The sequence below is a fragment of the Bos taurus genome, chromosome 18, assembly GCF_002263795.3.
Source record: "Bos taurus isolate L1 Dominette 01449 registration number 42190680 breed Hereford chromosome 18, ARS-UCD2.0, whole genome shotgun sequence".
NCBI classification, from domain to species: Eukaryota; Metazoa; Chordata; class Mammalia; order Artiodactyla; family Bovidae; genus Bos; species Bos taurus.
Genome location: NC_037345.1, coordinates 48252259 through 48270413, shown reverse-complemented (window position 1 = coordinate 48270413; position 18155 = coordinate 48252259). Strand labels below are relative to the sequence as shown.

Sequence of the window (18155 nt, the reverse complement as noted above, 5' to 3'; positions counted from 1 at the left end):
GTCAAAAGGAATCTTCCCAAAACTCAGATCTAGACTGGATAGTCCCCTGTTTAAAACCCTTCTATTTAAGATTAAAAAAATAGAATAAAAGTCAGGGATGGGGGCATTCCCTGGTGGTCCAGTGGTTAGGACTTCGTGCTTTCACTACCAGGGCCCGGGTGTGATCCCTGGTTGGGGAACTAAGAGTCTGGAAGCTTTGAAGCTCAGCCAAAAAAGAAAGGAAAACACCCTTCTGTTTTTACCTAGCCTGAAATGCTTCCCCACAAATTATTTATTAATTACAAAGGGAAACACACTAACTTGATGGTGGTAACGATAAACATAGAGTCAGAGTTAATATAATCAGCTGTAAGCCATAGTGCCATGGTGGCCTCTCTGAGATCCTGCAGCAAGCAGAATACAACCTCATTGCTATGATGTTCCTGCCAAATATGTGTAACCTGAACCTAATCGTGAGGAGACATGCATGCATGCATGCTAAGTAGCTTCAATCTCGTCCAACTCTTTGTGACCCCATGCACTGGACTGTAGCCCGCCAGGCTCTTCTGTCCATGGGATTCTCCAGGCAAGAACACTGGAGTGGGTTGCCATGCCCTCCTCCAGGAGATCTTCCCAACCCAGGGATCAAAGCCAGGTCTCTATGTCTCCTTGCATTGGCAGGCAGGTTCTTTACCACCTGGGAAGCCCAAGGAGACATGCTGCTGCTAAGTCACTTCAGTCATGTCTGACTCTGTGTGACCCCATAGACAGTAGCCCACCAGGCTCCCCCGTCCCTGGGATTCTCCAGGCAAGAACACTGGAGAGGGTTGCCATTTCCTTCTCCAATGCATGAAAGGGAAGTCACTCAGTCATGTCTGACTCTTAGAGACCCCATGGGCTACAGCCCACCAGGCTCCTCCATCCATGGGATTTTCCAGCCAAGAGTACTGGAGTGGGGTGCCATTGCCTTCTCCGAAGGAGACATGAGAACTACCCAAATCGAGGTATATTCTGCAAAATAACTGGTCTGTACCCTTCAAAAACACTAGTGTCATAAAAGACAATGAAAGACTCCAAAGCATTTTATATACATTAAAGAGACATAACAACTAACTGCGGAGAAGGCAATGGCACCCCACTCCAGTACTCTTGCTTGGAAAATCCCAAGGACAGAGGAGCCTGGAAGGCTGCAGTCCATAGGGTCGCTAGGAGTCGGACACGACTGAGCGACTTCACTTTCACTTTTCACTTTCATGCATTGGAGAAGGAAATGGCAACCCACTCCAGTGTTCTTGCCTGGAGAATCCCAGGGACGGGGGAGCCTGGTGGGCTGCTGTCTATGGGGTCACACAGAGTCGGACACGACTGAAGTGACTTAGCAGCAGCAGCAGCAGCAACTAACTGTAACGTGTAACCCTGGCTTGGATTTTGGACCAGAAAAATAAAAAGAGACACTATTACCACAATGAACATAGTTTGAATATGGACTGTAAATTAGGTAATAATATGTATCAATGTTAAATTTCCCGATTTTCATAACTGCAGCTCTGTAAGAGTATAGCTTGTTCCAAAGAAATGCATATTGAAATATTTAGGGATAAAGAGGCAAGATGTCTCCAACTTATCTAAGTAATTTAGAAAAGAGAGAGAGTGTATGAGCGGCAGATCGGGGCTATGCCTAGGAAGAGAAAACTGATGATCAGAAGGAAAGTCATATGCCCCAGGGCACAAAACAGGGAAAAGGCTAACTCAAGGCCTGTCTGACTGTAAAGTACCAGCCAAAGCTCAGCCATGTGGAATTCAAGTTCTTCCCAGGTTGAGAAAAGGACCATCACTTTGGTCTACATGGGGTTTTTATGGTCAGAATATGACGCGGAGTTTAACCTTGAGAAAGAAAGGCACTAGGGTCTAAAAATTAGGATACTCAGATTAATGAAGAGTTACTAAAAAATAAGTAACCCCCGGGACTTCCCTGGTGGTCCAGTGGTAAGGAACCCACCCTCCAATGCAGGGGACATGGATTCAATCCCTGGTCAGGGAATTAAGATTCCACATGCCACGAGGCAACTAAGCCCGAGTGCCACAACCAGAGAAGCTTATATGCCGCGACAAACACTGAGCACAGCCCCCCCCAAAAGTAACTGCCCCCAAAAAACCACCCTAGGTAACAATTAGTAAGGAAGGTCCCGAAATGTGCCCAGGGATTTATATTTCTTTAAGCCTTGTTGTTGGCTCAGCAGTAAAATAATCCTCCTGCAATGCAGGAGCCACAGGAGACATGGGTTCCATCCCTGGGTTGGGAAGATCCCCTGGAGGAGGGCATGGCAACCCACTCCAGTATTCTTGCCTGGAGAATCCCACAGACAGAGGAGCCTGGCGGGCTACAGTCCATAGGATCGAAAAGAGTTGGACACGACTGAAGCGACTTAAGCACACAAGCAGAAACCCTTGGTAGGATCAAATAGTTATAAGGGCTGAAAATTTCCAGTGAGGTCACTTAATCCAGCTTCTCTTTCCTCCCTTCCCCCATTTTGCAGGCAAGCTACCTGGAGCTCAGAAAGGTATGTTTTTTCCAAGGTTATACCTACCATTAAAATTACCTAAATTAAAAGACACTTGTTCCTTGGAAGAAAAGCTATGACCAACCTAGACAGCATACTGAAAAGCAGAGACATTTCTTTGCCAACAAAGGTCCGTCTAGTCAAAGCTATGGTTTTTCCAGTGATCATGTATGGATGTGAGAGTTGGACTATAAAGAAAGCTAAGCACCGAAGAATTGATGCTTTTGAACTGTGGTGCTGGAGAAGGCTCTTGAGAGCCCCTTGGACTGCAAGGAGATCCAACCAGTCAATCCCAAAGGAAATCAGTCCGAATATTCATTGGAAGGACTGATGCTGAAGCTGAAACTCCAATACTTTGGCCACCTGATGTGAAGAATTGACTCATTGAAAAAGACCCTGATACTGGGAAAGGTTGAAGGAAGGAGGAGAAAGGGACGACAGAGAATGAGATAGTTGGGTGGCATCACCAACTCGATGGACATGAGTTTGAGCAAGCTCCAGAAATTGGTGATGGACAGGGAAGCCTGGCGTGCTGCAGTCCATGGGGTCGCCAAGAGTTTGGCATGATACAGTGACTGAAGTGATACCCTACAAGGCAGCCCGGGGAGTCCATCATCCTGACACTCACTTCTACGTTTGTGGTCTAACATTAACGGAAGACAAAGAGTAGCTTGGGGAAGAGAACTGTGGTGAGAATGAGGTGTGGAAGCAGATCTGAGGGTGTTGAGTGGGGTTGGTCCTCACCTCATAGTGCGGGTGCTCAGGAGGCACGGCCTCAAATTGCGGAAGGCCTTTGCTGAACCAGGTGGTGACCGGGCGCTGCATGTTGATGGCAAATGGTTCAAAACCTTCCTGGAGGCCACAGATGGCAAAGAACCGCAGGGAGCTCACGTCCTGGCCCAGGTTCAAGTGACCCACCTGGCCGGGTCCCAAGCTGCACACAGGCAGGAAGCCTGGTGGGAGGGGATAGATGGGCAGGGGTGAGCATAGGTGGGCGAGGCGGGGGCAGCCATGGGGAGGATGTTCGTGGAAAGAGGGGATGGAAGAGCCGGGGGCTGGAGGGGGCGGTGTAGGGTCAGGTGAGATGGAAGAAAACCAGAGAGGGGCCCCGAGGCCGGCCCTCACCATCCCCAATCTCGATATCGCGGAAGGCTGTTTCTGAGCCGGAATCGGACATGAGGACCTCGCCATTGAGGGTGAAAATGATGGTGTTCTCTGTGAGGTCGATCATGCAGCCCACAACGTCTCCCGACTGCCAGGGACGCCCAAACGGTTCACTGCCCAGGTGCCAGCGCTGACCCTGTGAGGAGGTGAGGGGGAGACGTGGTGTGAGAGACATACAGAGAAATGGAGAGATACGGGAGCGAGGGGAGACATGTCAAGACACACACGCAAGGCACCAGGCCCAGTGCATGGGGAACAGAGGAAGGGTCAGCCCCACAGCGTCCCCCTTGTGTCCCCACATTTGCATCCATGGTCCTTGGAAGGTAGGGGCTAGGCATTCGTGCTTTCCCTTCCCAGCCATCTCTCTATCTCATCCCTTTTGCCTGGGTTCTCTGTTGTTTTCATGACTGGGAGTGTAAAGGCCACCCAGGTGGTCTTGGAGGGTTGGGGGAAGCAGAAAGTAGAGGAATGGAAAGGAGAAACTAACTATCAATGTCCCCCATATGTATGCGTCTACACCCATATGCCCCAGAACAGATACATGAATAATGAGATGGATAGATGGATGGGGAGCAGGTGTATGGCTGGATGGAAGAATGAAATGAAAGCTGAGGGTCTACCTGGGATGACAGAGGGAAGACAGAAAGTACAGACAGACACACAGGTCTGTGTAGGTGGCAGATAAATAGATGATGTCTGTATGCATTAGATTATTGGATAGATGAATGGATAAATGAAACATTAAATTATTAGATAGATGAGTGAATAAATGAAATCACAAATTGGTTAAAAAAAGGTGAATGGCTGAACTGACAACTACCCGAATATATGGAACCGTAGATGCCTAAGTGATTCTTTGGACAGACGAGAAGATGGATGGATGAAATGACAGATGGATGGTTGGATAGAGAGATGGATGTGGATGGATATATGCACAGACAGAGGGAGGGGGAGGATGGAGGGATGAATGGGAAGGTAGATTCAGGGATGGGCGGACAGAGTGAGACACAGAGAGGCAGGGCTGGATTACACGAGTGTGGGAAGGATCACAGAGCCTGGCAGAGCGGAGCCAGGGAGCTACCCACGCGGTGCCCGTTGAAGACATAGGACAGGTCATCCGCTCCCAGCTCCACGTCTGGGCGCAGCTCAGGCCGAGCCCAGCCCACTCGCATCTCGCCGGTGGTGACTGCCTCGAACTCGAAGTACCAGCGGCCACTCTGCACCACGTAGGATTTCTCTGCCCGGAAGATGCGCACCCGGTCCCAGCGAGACTGGCTCTCCACCTGACCTGAACATGGGGCCAGGCAGCGTAAGAGAGGCTGGGTTGGTGGGCGAGATCAGGAGAGGTAAGGGCCTTGGGGCGCTGAGGGGAAAGGCACAGCTTTTGGTGTTAGAGAAGAAGAACTGGGGACTCTCAGAGCAGTCACAGAGAAGTAGGAGGGACCTACTGAGACTTCTCCTCTGTCCCTCTAGCAGTCAAGAGTTTCAGAGAGGAACTAGCAGTAGAGACATGGAGGGAGAAAGTTGGGTCAGTCACAGTCATGGTCTGTGGTGAAGGGTCAAGATTAAGGCTGATGTTAAGAATCAAGGGCTGAAAGCAGGATCGGGGAGAGGGAGTCAGAATCAGGGTCAGGGAGGGGGACGGAAATTGGAGTTGGTGGCAGGGGTTGAGGCTGGGGTCAGGGGTCAATAATAGGTCAGCAGTCAAGTTAGGAGTAGTACTTAGAGGCTTTCTGAGTGCTTGGTTGGGTGGCTCCCCGTTGTATACACAGTCCAGAGGTTAGGGGTCAGGGGTCAGAGCTGGGGGTCAGGAACTGGAGTCAGGGGTCAGGGTTCACTGGGTTCCTGGTTTATGTTGCAGCTGTAGCCCAGGCAGAGCTTGAGTCAAGGTCAGTGGTCAAGATCGGGTTCAGGCTCAGGGACAGAGTGAGTGTCATGGTTGGGGAAAGTGTCAGTGGTACAGATGTAGCCCACTGAGGGGCTGAGTTGGGTCAGAGATTGGAGTCCAGGGGCGGAGTCAGGGGCCTGCGGTCAGCACTCACTGGGCTCCTGGTCGGGCGGCTCAATGTTGTAGCCATAGCCCAGCAGGGTGCGCACGGCCTGGCAGAGACTGTCGCGGTTGCTGCGCTTGGTGGCCTCATCCAGCAGGCGGTAGGGCACGAGGCGAGGGTTCCGACGGGCAGGGATGTCCTGCACGGCACTGTAGCTCCAGCCCTGGGCCACTCGGTCTCGGGCCCACACGTTGTGCCCGTTCTCCGCCAGCCGGTCCACCAGCGTGGTCTGCGCGGGCGTCAGTCTCACGTGGCTCAAGTCTAGCGGTGCCGGCTTGTACCCGTTGCTCATCATGTACCTGCGGGTGGTGGTGGGGAGCCAGTGGGACGAGACCCTCGCCTCCACTACTGGGCTCTGTGCCACGGGATCCTTGACTTCTGACCCTGGTCCTTAGGATCCCATGATCTTTGAAACTTTTGACCTTTGATCTCTGACAGCAGGGTTCTTTTTCAATATATTTGTTTATTTATTTGGCTGCATGGGGTAGCATGCAGGATCTTTAGTTGTGGTGGGCAAACTCTCAGGTGTGACATGTGGGATCTAGTTCCCTGACCAGGGGTCAAAGCCAGGCCCCCTGCACTGGGGGCATGAAGTCTTAGCCACTGGACCACCAGGGAACTCCCATCTGACATCAAGGTTCTCAAATAAGCTTACCTGACCTCAGACCCCAGGATCCTGTGACCTTAGCAAGGGCTTTGACTTCACTGACCTCTGGCCTCTGTGACCCCTTTCATCTTGATCTTGGGAGCCTCATCTCTGGTCCTGGGGTGCTCTGACCTCTCACCTCTGACTTGAAGGCTTCTTACCTCTGATTCCAGGACCCTATCATTTCAAACTGCTCACTCTGGAGTCCTTGACTTTTGAACCTTGGCATCTATCCCCAGGACCTGTGACCTCTCATCTATCATTTCAGGATCCCTTACTGACAACTCCAGCAATTTCTCACCTCTTTCCACTGACCCCGCACCTCTAACTCAGAGACACAACTTCTGCTCTCTCATTTTCCCGACTCCATGGAGACCCTGACCCTGAGTCTGACTCACTCCTACTCTCTCAGGAACTCCTAACTGTGTTCTCAACTCCCTAGGACGCTCCCCACTAACTCTACAGCTCTGATCCCTGGTCCTAGACCTCCACCCCAACCCATGGCCCCTTTGTCTCTGACCTCAGCCTCACCACTCCAGCTCTCGATCACTCCAGCCCTCACTGTGGCATCCCCAGCCCCCTACTCTATTCCCCAGGTGGGCCCAGGTCACCCACACTCACGTCTTGGGGAGTTTTGTCTTCTTCAGGTTGTCCTCCGCCTTCTCATCCGCCATGCCCACGTGGCAGCCCAGCGCCAGTAGAGTCCTGGGGCAGGGGGTGGGGGCAGGGGAGCAGGTCACCCCACATGGCCACCCTGTCCCTAGCCTCCCCTCCCCCAGCCCGGCTACCCTCCTCCCGGGCCCCTGTCAACTCTGTCTCTGGGTCACCAGCTCTCTCCCTGTTTTCTGCTCTGGTTTTCTGACTATTTGTCCCATCTCTCTGCCTCTCTGACTCCTGTCTCTCCCTGTATCTCTGTCTCTGTATTTCTTTGATTATGTTCTTTTCCTCTCTGCTTCTTTCCTTGTCTCTTTCTCTTTCTTCCATTTACTGTGCATCTTTATTTAGCAAGGGGAACCATTTTAAATAATAGTATTTTTAAAAATTTTGTTTTCCAGTGTATACATTGCTAGTATACAGAAATGTTTGTCTTTAGGTTATTTATTCATTTATTATTTATTTTGGGCAGCCTTGGGCCTCCGTTGCTGCATAGGCTCTTCTCTAGTTGCAGGGGTGGGGACTGCTCTCTAGGAGCAGTGCTCAGGCTTCTCATGGAGGTGGCTTCTCTTGTTGCAAAACACAGACCCCAGGGCACTCGGCCTTTAGTAGTTGCAGTGCTTGGGCTCAGTAGTTGTGGCACACAGCCTTATTTGCCCTGCAGCCTGTGGAATCCTCCTGGATCAGGGATTGAACCCGTGTCCACCTTGGCAGGCGATTCTTAACCACCGGAACACCAGGGACATCCTGAGCATCTCTCTTTATGCCTCTATCTCTTACTCACCCTCTGTCAGTTTCACAATCCCCATCTCCCACTCCCTGTGTTGCTCTTTTATCTATTTCTCTCTCTCTCTGTCTCTGTCTCACTGTCCCTGTTTCCCTGTGCCCTTCCGCCCAGCGGCCAGGCCCAGGGCCCTTTCCCCAGTCCCCTCCTCACTTGAGCGTCTCCCCCGACATCTGCAGGTTGTAATTCCTCTCGGGCTCCGGTAGGCTGTGAAAATCCACAAGGCAGGGGTGCAGTCTCTTATTGTCATCCCGAACCTGGAGAAACCCCAGAGTCACTCCTTGGCTCCTCTTCCCTCCCCAAGACTCCCAGACTGTGACCTCTGACCTCTTACCCCTCATTCTGCCACTTGAAACCCAAGGAGCCCTCCCAAAGTCTCCTCCTCCAACCCCCGGCCCCTCCCCAATAGCAAGCGGTTCTCACTCCTCCATAGCCAGTCTAGCCTCTCTCCCCTGTCCACTCACCGGGCCATAGGTCCAGCCCTGCTCGATGCGAGTCAGTGCCCAGAGTTCATGGATGTTCTCAGCCAGCTTCTCCCGAATACGCTCCAGATGGGGAGGCAGGACAATCTGGGGGCAGGGGACATCCGTGAGGTCCCTGAGTTCCCTCCACCCCGTGCTATAAAGTCTTCCCAAGAACACGCACCAGCTCTCGACAGTTCACCAGGGAGCTCTTTTGACCTTTCCTGCCATCCAAGCCCTGCTCCCCATCACCTTATCCTGCCTCCAGAATGGATGCTCAGAACTTGACATCCTCAGAATCAAGGAATTATCTGGGGATGAGTCTGTCTCCCCCTGTGGACTGGGAGCTCCGTGAGGGCAGGGCTGGGGCTGCGTTTGTCTCCAGCATTTCCCCAGCCCTCCCCAGCCCAGAGGAGATGCTCTGGAGATGTTTTCTGAATGAACGGATGGGTCTCTTTCCTTCTCTGTACAATGAACACTGGAACAATGTTAACTCATAACATTGGGTTGGCCAGAAAGTTCGTTCTAATTTTTCCATAGAATCATATGAAAAAACGCGAACAGACTTCTTAGCCAACACAATACTTTATATGGGTTCAGTGAAATCATCTACATAAGTTACTAAATGTTATACAGTAGCCCCTCGTACAATGCAGGCTTAAACTGCGTGGATTTTTTTCAGTAAATATAGTAGCTGTATTTTCATTTTGTGTGTGTGTGTGTATGTGCTCAGTCATGTCTGAATCTTTGCAACCCCATGCACTGTAGCCTGCCAGGCTCCTCTGTCCATGGAATTTTCCAGGCAAGAATACTAGAGTGGGTTGCCATTTCCTACTCCAGGCGATCTTCCCAACCCAGGGATCGAACCTGTGCCTTGAGTCTCCTGCATTGGCAGGAGGATTCTTTATCACTGCATCATCTGGGAAGCCCCATGTTTTCATTTTACAGATCTCTAATTAACTCAAGGTAGGAAAAAGTTTGTGTTTGATTGAGATCACAATATGTGGAATCAAAAGAAGGGTTTGAGTCATTCTATCCAAACTGTTTCAGCTTCCTGCTCTTCGTGTGCTATTTACGAATTCTTTTGACCTAAGACAGAAATAGTAGTACTGGGGCTTTCAGCTTGCTGGGGTTGGGCCCCTAAACCCCCTGCATGGTCCAAGGATCAACTGTAGTTTGTATAAATACCTGGCACACAGTTGAACCAGGTTGGGTTGTGAGGGGAGGAGTGGGGAGGGGATGTCCAGGAGACCAAGTGGACGGCTCTTGAGGCTGACCGGTGGGGGACAGGAAGGGAGACATCCAAGCTACAGGGGGATGGCAGGTTGATTTGCAATAACATTACTACTACCCATAATGATGGGGCTTCCCTGGCTCAGTTGGTAAAGAATCACCTGTAATGCAGGAGACCCCGGTTCAATTCCTGGGTCGGGAAGATCTGCTGGAGAAGGGATAGGCTACCCACTCCAGTATTCTTGGGCTTCCCTTGTGGCTCAGCCGGTAAAGAATTTGTCTGCAATGTGGGAGACCTGGCTTGGGAAGATCCCCTGGAAAAGGGAAAGGCTACCCACTCCATACTGGCCTGGAGAACTCCATGGACTGTATGGTGCATGGGGTCACAAAGAGTTGGACACAACTGAGTGACTTTCACTCACTCACTTTACCCATAATGACAATAACTCAATTGAGGACTTAACACTTTCTTAGGACCGTGCTAAGCACTTCACATATATTAATTCATCTAAACTTCACTACCATGCTACAGGTACGTTCTCTCATTCTCCCCTTTTCCTCACAGGTGAGGGGACCAAGGCACAGAGAAGTGAAGTCGCATGCCCACAGAGACATGCTGAAAGTCAGACCCTCGTGATCAGGCTCTTATATCCGTGACTTATATCCCCTCCTAGAGGAACACACTTGGAGAGAAGGGTGGGGAGTTCAGGTTGGGATAAGAGGAATGGGGGGAGGCCTGGAATAGAAAACTTGCTCCACAAATTGTGGTGGATATGATCACAGGCTTTGGGATCAGACCGCCTGGGTGCAAATCAGCTGTGTGACTTGCACGACCTGCTTGACCTCTCTGGGCCTCACTTTCCCCAACTGTATATTGGGGCAATAATAGTCCTTTCTTTTATTACATATTTATTTTTACTACTTTATTTGGCTGCACCAGGTCTTAGTTGCAGCATGCAGGATCTTCTGTCTTCATCACGGCATGTGGGATCTTTAGTTGTGGCATGTGGGATCTAGTTCCCTGACCAGGGATTGAACCCAGAGCCCCTGTGTTGGGAGCGCAGAGCCTTAGCCACCAGGGAAGTCCAAATAATAGTCCTTTCTTTAGGGGGCTATCGTGAGGACCCCCTGAAACTCAGATTCTGCCTGGAGAGATTCCTTTGCCTCCCTCCTGCCTCAGTTTCCCCATCTGTCAAACAACAAGGTCCCCAGCTTCCAGCTCAGCTGCCCACCCCACTGACTCCTAAGGGGGTCTGCCACTCCAGGAAACCCTTACAGAGCAGGCAGTACCTGGACAGTGTCCACAGGGCAGGGCACAAAGTCGGTGTGTGAGAGGCAGCGACTGGGGCCCACCAGGTGGGGCCCCCGAGGCCCTTCCCGCCGGTACTCCTTGATGGGTTCCAGATGGAGTCGCTCTCGTGGGAGCACAGCCTCGTGGCAAGGGGCGTACCCAGGAGGAGGGAGGAACTTGAATTCTCCATGGCGGCCACCAAGGAGGAACCGCACTCTAGATGGGAGAGCGGGGTCACTAGTGAGGACAGTTTACCTAGCAGAGTCTGTACTCAGGGAGGGGAAGGGAGCAATCCTGGAATTGGTGGGAGGTGCTGGGTTGACTTGAGGTCAGTGGACAGTCATAGGGTCATGGAAGTGATTTTAGGAATCAGGAAAGTCTAAGGTCAAAGAAACTGTCAGAAGGCAATAGGAATTGTTAGAAAGTCAAAAAAAGTAAAGTGGGGGCCAGGTCACTAAGGAGTTAATCCATGGTCACAGGAAGGTCCTTTGGAGGAGGTCCTGGGTCAATAGAGCATTTAGAGATACCAGAAGGTTTGGGGGAGACCAAGAAGGTGGTCATCCAGAAGTCATTGAGACTTTCAAGGTGTAACCTTGAGAAACTGTAATTACCACTGAAATGGTGAGAAGTCACACACAGAGTTTGGGGTCATTGGGAAAACACTGGGCTACTGAGAAGTCTTTGAAATAACTGTGGTCATTGAAGGGTAGCTGAGAGATTATGGAGCTCTTAAGAGTACCACTGGGAGAAGCTGGGGTCATTGAGGAGTTGTTAAGAGCATGGCGTCATTGGGAGAGTCCAAGATCATTGGGAGGCTTTGTGGTCACTGGAAGATCATCATTCAGATTTTGAAATCATTTGGAGGTTATTGGAATGGCATAGAATAATTGGGAGGATCAGAGGTTCATTTGGGAGGTCACTGGAAGAAACTTATTAATCATTAGAAGGTCATTGTGAAATTTGGGGACACAGAGATTGGGGAGAAGCGGAGGTCATTGAGAGTGTCACAGTGACCCTCACACAGGGGTCTGGCCTGTCGGTCCTGAGGATAGGCCGCTGGGTCCTGGCCCCATAGCAGGCCACGGCATGCCTGCAGAAGCTGTCTTAGGACAGGCCCTGGTCTGGAGACTGGCAAGGGGGCAGGGATGAGTCCTTACTTGACACCAGCCGAGAAGCTGACAACAGGGAAGAAGAGCCCATCAAGATTGAAGGCCTCGAAGACCCCCTGCACGGGACAGCCATTGATGCGGAAAGAGATGGACGGCACACTGAGGTCCAGGCAGCAGCTGACCACGTCCTCGGGGGCCAGGAGGTGCTGCCCAGGGTAAGTGACCAGGCGTGGCACGTGTCCTGCACCCAGATCACCGGGAAGAAGTCAGAAGTCAGAGGTCCAGCAGAACCAGTGGGCTCAGGAGACAAGGGTAGATATTAGAGGGTCCAATGGGGTTTTAGGATCTCCAAGGTCAAGTGCTCTTAGAGATTAGGGGCAGAGGTCAAGTTTCCCCTGAGGTTAGGTTCTTGAGAGGTGTAGGAGTCAGAGATTAAAGCTGTCCTAGAGTTAGGATTCTGGAATCTTTGGGGTCAGAAGTCAAAGATCAGAGGTCATAATAATCGGGGCAGTTTTCTAGGATCTCTCAGGTCAGAGATCAGACCTCCTCTGGGATCAGAGTTCTGGGGCTTATGAAGAAACAGGTGAGGGCCAAGATTCTCGAAGCTCTAGGGTTAGGGTCTTGGGAAATGAGGAGTAAAGGGGTCAAAATTAGCCTGTTTGGGGGGTCAAGATCCCAAGAACCCCAAGGTGTTCAGTGAGACCCTTAGAAACCCTGGGGTCAATGGTCAGGGTTGAGGATCCCCTAGAAGGGTCCAGGTACCTGTCCAGAGGTGCAGCCCGTCAAAGCCGTAGGAATAGAGGTCATCGCCGACCCCGTTGCCGCCCCAGCCCTCGCCGCCCCCGGGGTAGGGGCTGTAGCCCTCAGTGAGGGCCCAGCCCACCCTCAGGTGGGTGGCCTGAGCCGTCAGGAACGGAACCACCTCGTCCACCATCACCTCAAAGTACCATTTGAGGTACTGCGTGGTGCCCTCTGCTCGGCCCACAAAGATGTTGGGGCGGATGCTACAGGAGAGACAGAACAGGAGAGGAGGGTGAAGGAGAGATGGAGAGGAGACCCAGGCTGCTGGGGGCGGGAAGGGAAGGGAGAAAGACCAAGAGATCCACACCCAAGAAAAACAGAAAAGCAGAGACATGGAGACAGAGAGTAACAGACAGAGAGAGACACACACACAGAGAAAGCAGAGAGAGACAGAAGCATCAAAGGACAGAGAAGAGAGAGGTGGACGAGAGCCCAGGAAAAAGAGGTGGAGGAGAAATAGAGACAGAGGAAGACAGAAAGAGCAACACAGAAAGAGAGGAAGAGACAGGCAGAAACAGAGCAGGGAGAGAGGACAAGAGGTGTGAGAAGCCAGGGATGACCTGGGAACGGCTGTGGGGACCGGTGTCAAGTCCCAGGGTGGGAGGTGGAGGAAGGCCCACCCACCCGGGAGTTAGGGAGGGGCTTGAGAGGTTCTGAGTCCTGGAGTCAGGAGTCAGGGGCCAGACCTGGTGACATAGTTGATGAGGTTTGTCTGTAGCAGAAGCTCGCGGCCAGGGAGCAAGTTCTCAGTGATGAGATCTTGGTTGGAGCGCACGGCCACGCCATTGCACACACACAGGGAACATAGCACATCCAGCACCTGGAGGTCAAGGTCAGAGGTCAGGGTGTGAGGGCACCAGAGAAGTGGGGGAGGTGGGTCTATGGGAGACCCAGGATGGGATACCAGAAGGATGATGCACCAGGATGGGAGATAGAGATTTGGACTGAGACGAGGTGATGTAAGTGGGAGGTCAGGAATCACTGAGCGAGATTGGGGTCAAAAGGAAAGGTCAGGCAAGAAGCGAGGGGCCATTTGAATTAGGATAAGACATCAGGAATGTAAGGAAGGGGAGACAGCAGTAACAGCTGAGAGGTCAGGGGAAGAGTGAAAGGATCAGTCAGGGAAAGAGCACAGGGATCAAGATGAGGCTTTCAGATTAGTGGAGTGTCTTCAGGGCCCAGGTGGATAACGTAAACATGTGAGGTGGTGGTGGCAGTTTAGTCGTTTAGGCACTCAGTCGTTTTAGACTCTTGTGACCCCGTGGATTGTAGCCTGCCAGGCTCCTCTATCCATGGAATTTCCCAGGCAGCAATCCTGAAGTGGGTTGCCATTTCCTCCTCCAGGGGATCTTCCCAACCCGGGGATCAAACCCGTTATCTCCTGCATTGCAGTCGAGTATCTGAGGTGGTTAGAAATAATTCTATGGGAACCAGTAGCACTTGTGGCAAACTGGAGGGTATCTGTGCAGCTCCCACTGAAGACTACAAAATTAGAAACTGAATAAACTGCTTCAAAGATCTAATGAAGCATCTGATGTCACGCAGAGCTCATTTAAGAACCATGAGTTGAAGACTCGGTATTGAGATGGAAGCTTGTAGCAGGAGAGTCCAGGTAAGGGACAAATTGGGGAAGGGGGGGCAATTTGAGGGCCATAGGGAAAGGTCAGCGTTCAGAATTCAGGGGATGAGGGGCCAACCTTGTGGTTCCTCCCATGCTTGTCCAGGAGGGAGATGATGGACTTGATGTGGTTCTCTTGGATGATGTTCAGGACTTCCGGACTCTCAATCAGGACACAGTACAGCACCTCCAGGATCCCTGCACAGGGACCAGCATGAGAGCTGACACGGATGCAGCCCTCCCCTCCCCCAAGTCCCCATCCCCTCCCTGTGGGTTCTCCTACCTGAGGAGGCCTCTAGCCGATCCAGCTTGCTGACCAGCCAATCCAAGTTGTTGGAGAAGAGGGCACAGTTGGCACGATTGCCACGGATCAGAGAGGCTGAAGGTGGAAAGAGGGGTCAGATCCCATAGGACTGGGAACCCGGGGTGCTCAAGGGGGAGTCCAGACTGGGGCCCCTTACCCAGGATTTCATAGAGCAGGTTCACAATCTCTTTCCAGGACTCTGCTGCCTCCTCCCCTGCAAATTCAGCGAAGTGGGCAGCAGTGGTGTAGACATTTAGGCGGTCAATGCAATTCAGGACCAAGGAGAGCATCCCCTGGAATAGAGAAAATAGGGGGTCATCACAGGAACCCCAGGCCCTCCCTTCCTTACCTTTCTTGAATTTGCTAATTCATAATCCTTCAGTAGCTAGTGACTTCTTGTTCTCAGATCTAAACTAGAGTCACAGGGACTTCTCTGGTGGTTCAGTGGTTAAGACTCCACACTTCCACTGAGAGGGCATGGGTTCAATCCCTGGTCAGGGAACTAAGATGCTGTAAAGTACAGCCAAATAAATAAATAAATACACGTGTGCTGTGCTTAGTCGCTCAATTGTGTCTGACTCTTTGTGACCCCATGAACTGTAGCCCGCTAAGCTCCTCTGTCCATGGGGATTCTCCAGGCAAGAATACTGGAGTGGATTGCCATGCCCTCCTCCAGGAGATCTTCCCAACCCAGGAATCGAACCAGAGTCTCCTGCATTGCAGGGGGATTCATTACCAGCTGAGCTATCAGGGAAGCCCAAATAAATACATAAATAATGTTAAATCAGAGCCACCGGCTCCGTGTCCACCTTCACTCCTATTTCCCTCTTCTCCTCCTCGGCTGCCCAGACCTGACTCTGTCCTGCTCTGCCTCTGTCCCCAGCATAACACATTCCTATTAACATCAGGACTGTATCTGTGCTTCTCCTTCCAGCATTTTCTTTCCTCCTTTCCACTTCCAAGCACCCTACTCCTGGTCCCATTTGGCTCAGCTCACTCTCCATACTAACCATCAGAGAGATGTTTGCCTTCTCTCTCTCCTTTTGTCTTCTTTCATTTTGAATTATAACAGATATACAGAAAAGCACATAAAAATGCACAATCAATTCTTGATTTTCACAGTAGCTAAGTTCTGTATAGTCGACGTGAGCACTGAATTAGTGAATCCTGAGAATCATGGCTCAAAGAGGAAACTCAGGGAGCATCTCTGAGTCTCTGAGCACAACATTTCCAACAATCAATACACACTCTTGTTTTATGTGTGTTTCTGTTTAAAGACACCAATTTAATAGATGCTGTTGATTCATTAACATTAAAATCACAACCAATGACACTGTAATTCATGTATTTTCTCAGAAAGGTACATCACAGCTGTCTTGCACTTGGAAACACTAGATAGCACTTTGCCACTGTGCTGAGGGGTCATTTTAATCAACAAAATTAACAAAAAAGCACAAAAATATGAAGTGTGGCTCTCAATATACCAATATGAAAAGGACGCTTGTTTACAGGTGAGAGTTGAAATAAAAAGGCAGACTGTCACCTTATTCAACCTCAACTAGAAACATGGCATCAGCTGACTTAAACTTTTTCCTCTCTGTACACGTCCACAAATGACCACAAATACACTACAAGTATTGATTTGGTGGCGGGGAGGGTTACGAATAAATTTGAGCAAGTAGGCATGTTTGCAAAGACAGTATCTGCAAATAATAAAGATTAAGTGACTATGGTTTAACAAACAAATATAAAGAACACTTGTGTAACCTTGAAAGAGAGCATTGCCAGCCACCTAGAAGTCACCTCTATGCCCCTCCTGATTATACAACTCTCTCAGCCAGGGATTACTGTCATCCTAACTTGTATGGAAATTCTTTCCTTGCCTCTCTATGCTTACTACCTATGTGCACATTGGTAAACAGTCTAGTGGCATTTTGCCTCTTTTTGAACTTGACATATACAGTAAGTATCCTTTTGTACATGGATTCTTTTGCTCAATACTAGATTTTAAGATTAAGAGCACTGTGGGACTTCCCTGGTAGTCTAGTGGCTAAGATTCTGTGCTCCTGGTACTGGGGACCCGGGCTCAATTCCTGGTCAGGGAACTAGATCCCACATGCTGCAACTAAGAGTTCAGATGCCAAAACTATAGATCCCGCATGGCACAACTAAAAAGACCCAGCTCAGCCAATTAAAAAAATAAATATTTTGTTTAAAAAAGATGAAGAGCATTGTCTCACGCAGTTGTCATTTGTTCATTTCATTGCTGAGAGGCATCCATAGCCATCGTATGGAGAAGCCACATTTGTGGATACATTCCAGCAGTAACAGACAATAAGGCTGCTATGACAACCATTGTATCTACATCCTGGGCTCATGGTAAGAGATGCAGCGCCTCGTGGTAGAGAACACAACCAGCTGGAGTCACACAGAGTGGCTCTGCCCCTAGCCAGTTGTGACTTTCAAAGACCTAACTCTTCTGTGACTCCCAAAGCAAAAGTCCTCGCCATGGCCTGGCCCTGTCACCTCTCCCGGCTCATCCCCTCCCACTCTTCCTCTAGCTCACCCAGCTTCAGTCAATTCAGCCTCCTGGTTATTCTGGAAACTCTCAAGCACACTCCCACTTCACGGCCCCTGTACTTGTTCTATCTCCCTTCCCTCAGGTGTAGGTGTAACTGCCTATCTTCATTCAGGTCATCCTCCCCGACCATTCTGTTTTATTTATTTTTAATATCTATGTCTTTGGCCAGGTCTTAGTTGCAGGAATGGGATCTTAAGTTGTGGCAAATGGGATCTAGTTCCCTGACCAGGGATCAAACCTGCATCCCCTGCATTGGGAGTACCACTGGACTGCCAGGGAAGTCCCTGACCATTCTACCTTAAATTGCCACAACCCCAGCACTCTCTCGGAGAAGGTAATGGCACCCCACTCCAGTACTCTTGCATGGAAAATCCCATGGATGGAGGAGCCTGGTAGGCTGCAGTCCATGGGGTTGCTAAAAGTCGGACATGACTGAGCGACTTCACTTTCACTTTTCACTTTCATGCATTGGAGAAGGAAATGGCAACCCACTCCAGTGTTCTTGCCTGGAGAATCCCAGGGACGGGGGAGCCTGGTGGGCTGCCATCTACGGGATCGCACAGAGTCGGACACAACTGAAGCAACTTAGCAGCAGCAGCAGCAGCAGCAGCAGCACTCTCTACTATTGCCCTGCTTTGTTTTTCTCCTTAGCGTTTATTATCATCATCTAATATACCCTATAATCCTTCTATTTTATTGATCATTTATCCTCTCCCCCATGTCAGCTCCACAAGGACATGGATTTTTCTGTTTTGTTGACAACTATAATCCCTCTGGTATATCTGTTCAATAAGTGGTTGTTATTTAATCTCTCTGCGACTCAGTGACCCATTGTAATTCCCATTGCAATATGGGAATTACAATCCCCCATGGGGTTATGGGGAGGATATCAGGTATACAAAACCCATAACATACAGT

General features: G+C 50.4%; 1 protein-coding gene across 5 annotated transcripts in view; it reads right to left on the bottom strand.

Annotated features, from left to right (window-relative positions):
* The window catches only part of RYR1 (ryanodine receptor 1), a 128834-nt gene that overhangs the window by 94945 nt on the left and 15734 nt on the right, over window positions 1–18155 (bottom strand). For all 5 annotated transcript variants that reach the window (XM_059876495.1, XM_059876496.1, XM_005218897.5 and 2 more), the window contains 14 exon segments: window positions 14814–14949; window positions 14636–14731; window positions 14432–14550; window positions 13421–13554; window positions 12696–12937; window positions 11982–12174; window positions 10824–11040; window positions 8304–8408; window positions 7993–8096; window positions 7023–7106; window positions 5747–6054; window positions 4790–4992; window positions 3666–3840; window positions 3285–3493 (listed from right to left, as the gene is read on the bottom strand). In XM_059876495.1, the coding sequence (XP_059732478.1) occupies window positions 3285–3493; window positions 3666–3840; window positions 4790–4992; window positions 5747–6054; window positions 7023–7106; window positions 7993–8096; window positions 8304–8408; window positions 10824–11040; window positions 11982–12174; window positions 12696–12937; window positions 13421–13554; window positions 14432–14550; window positions 14636–14731; window positions 14814–14949 (2325 nt within the window).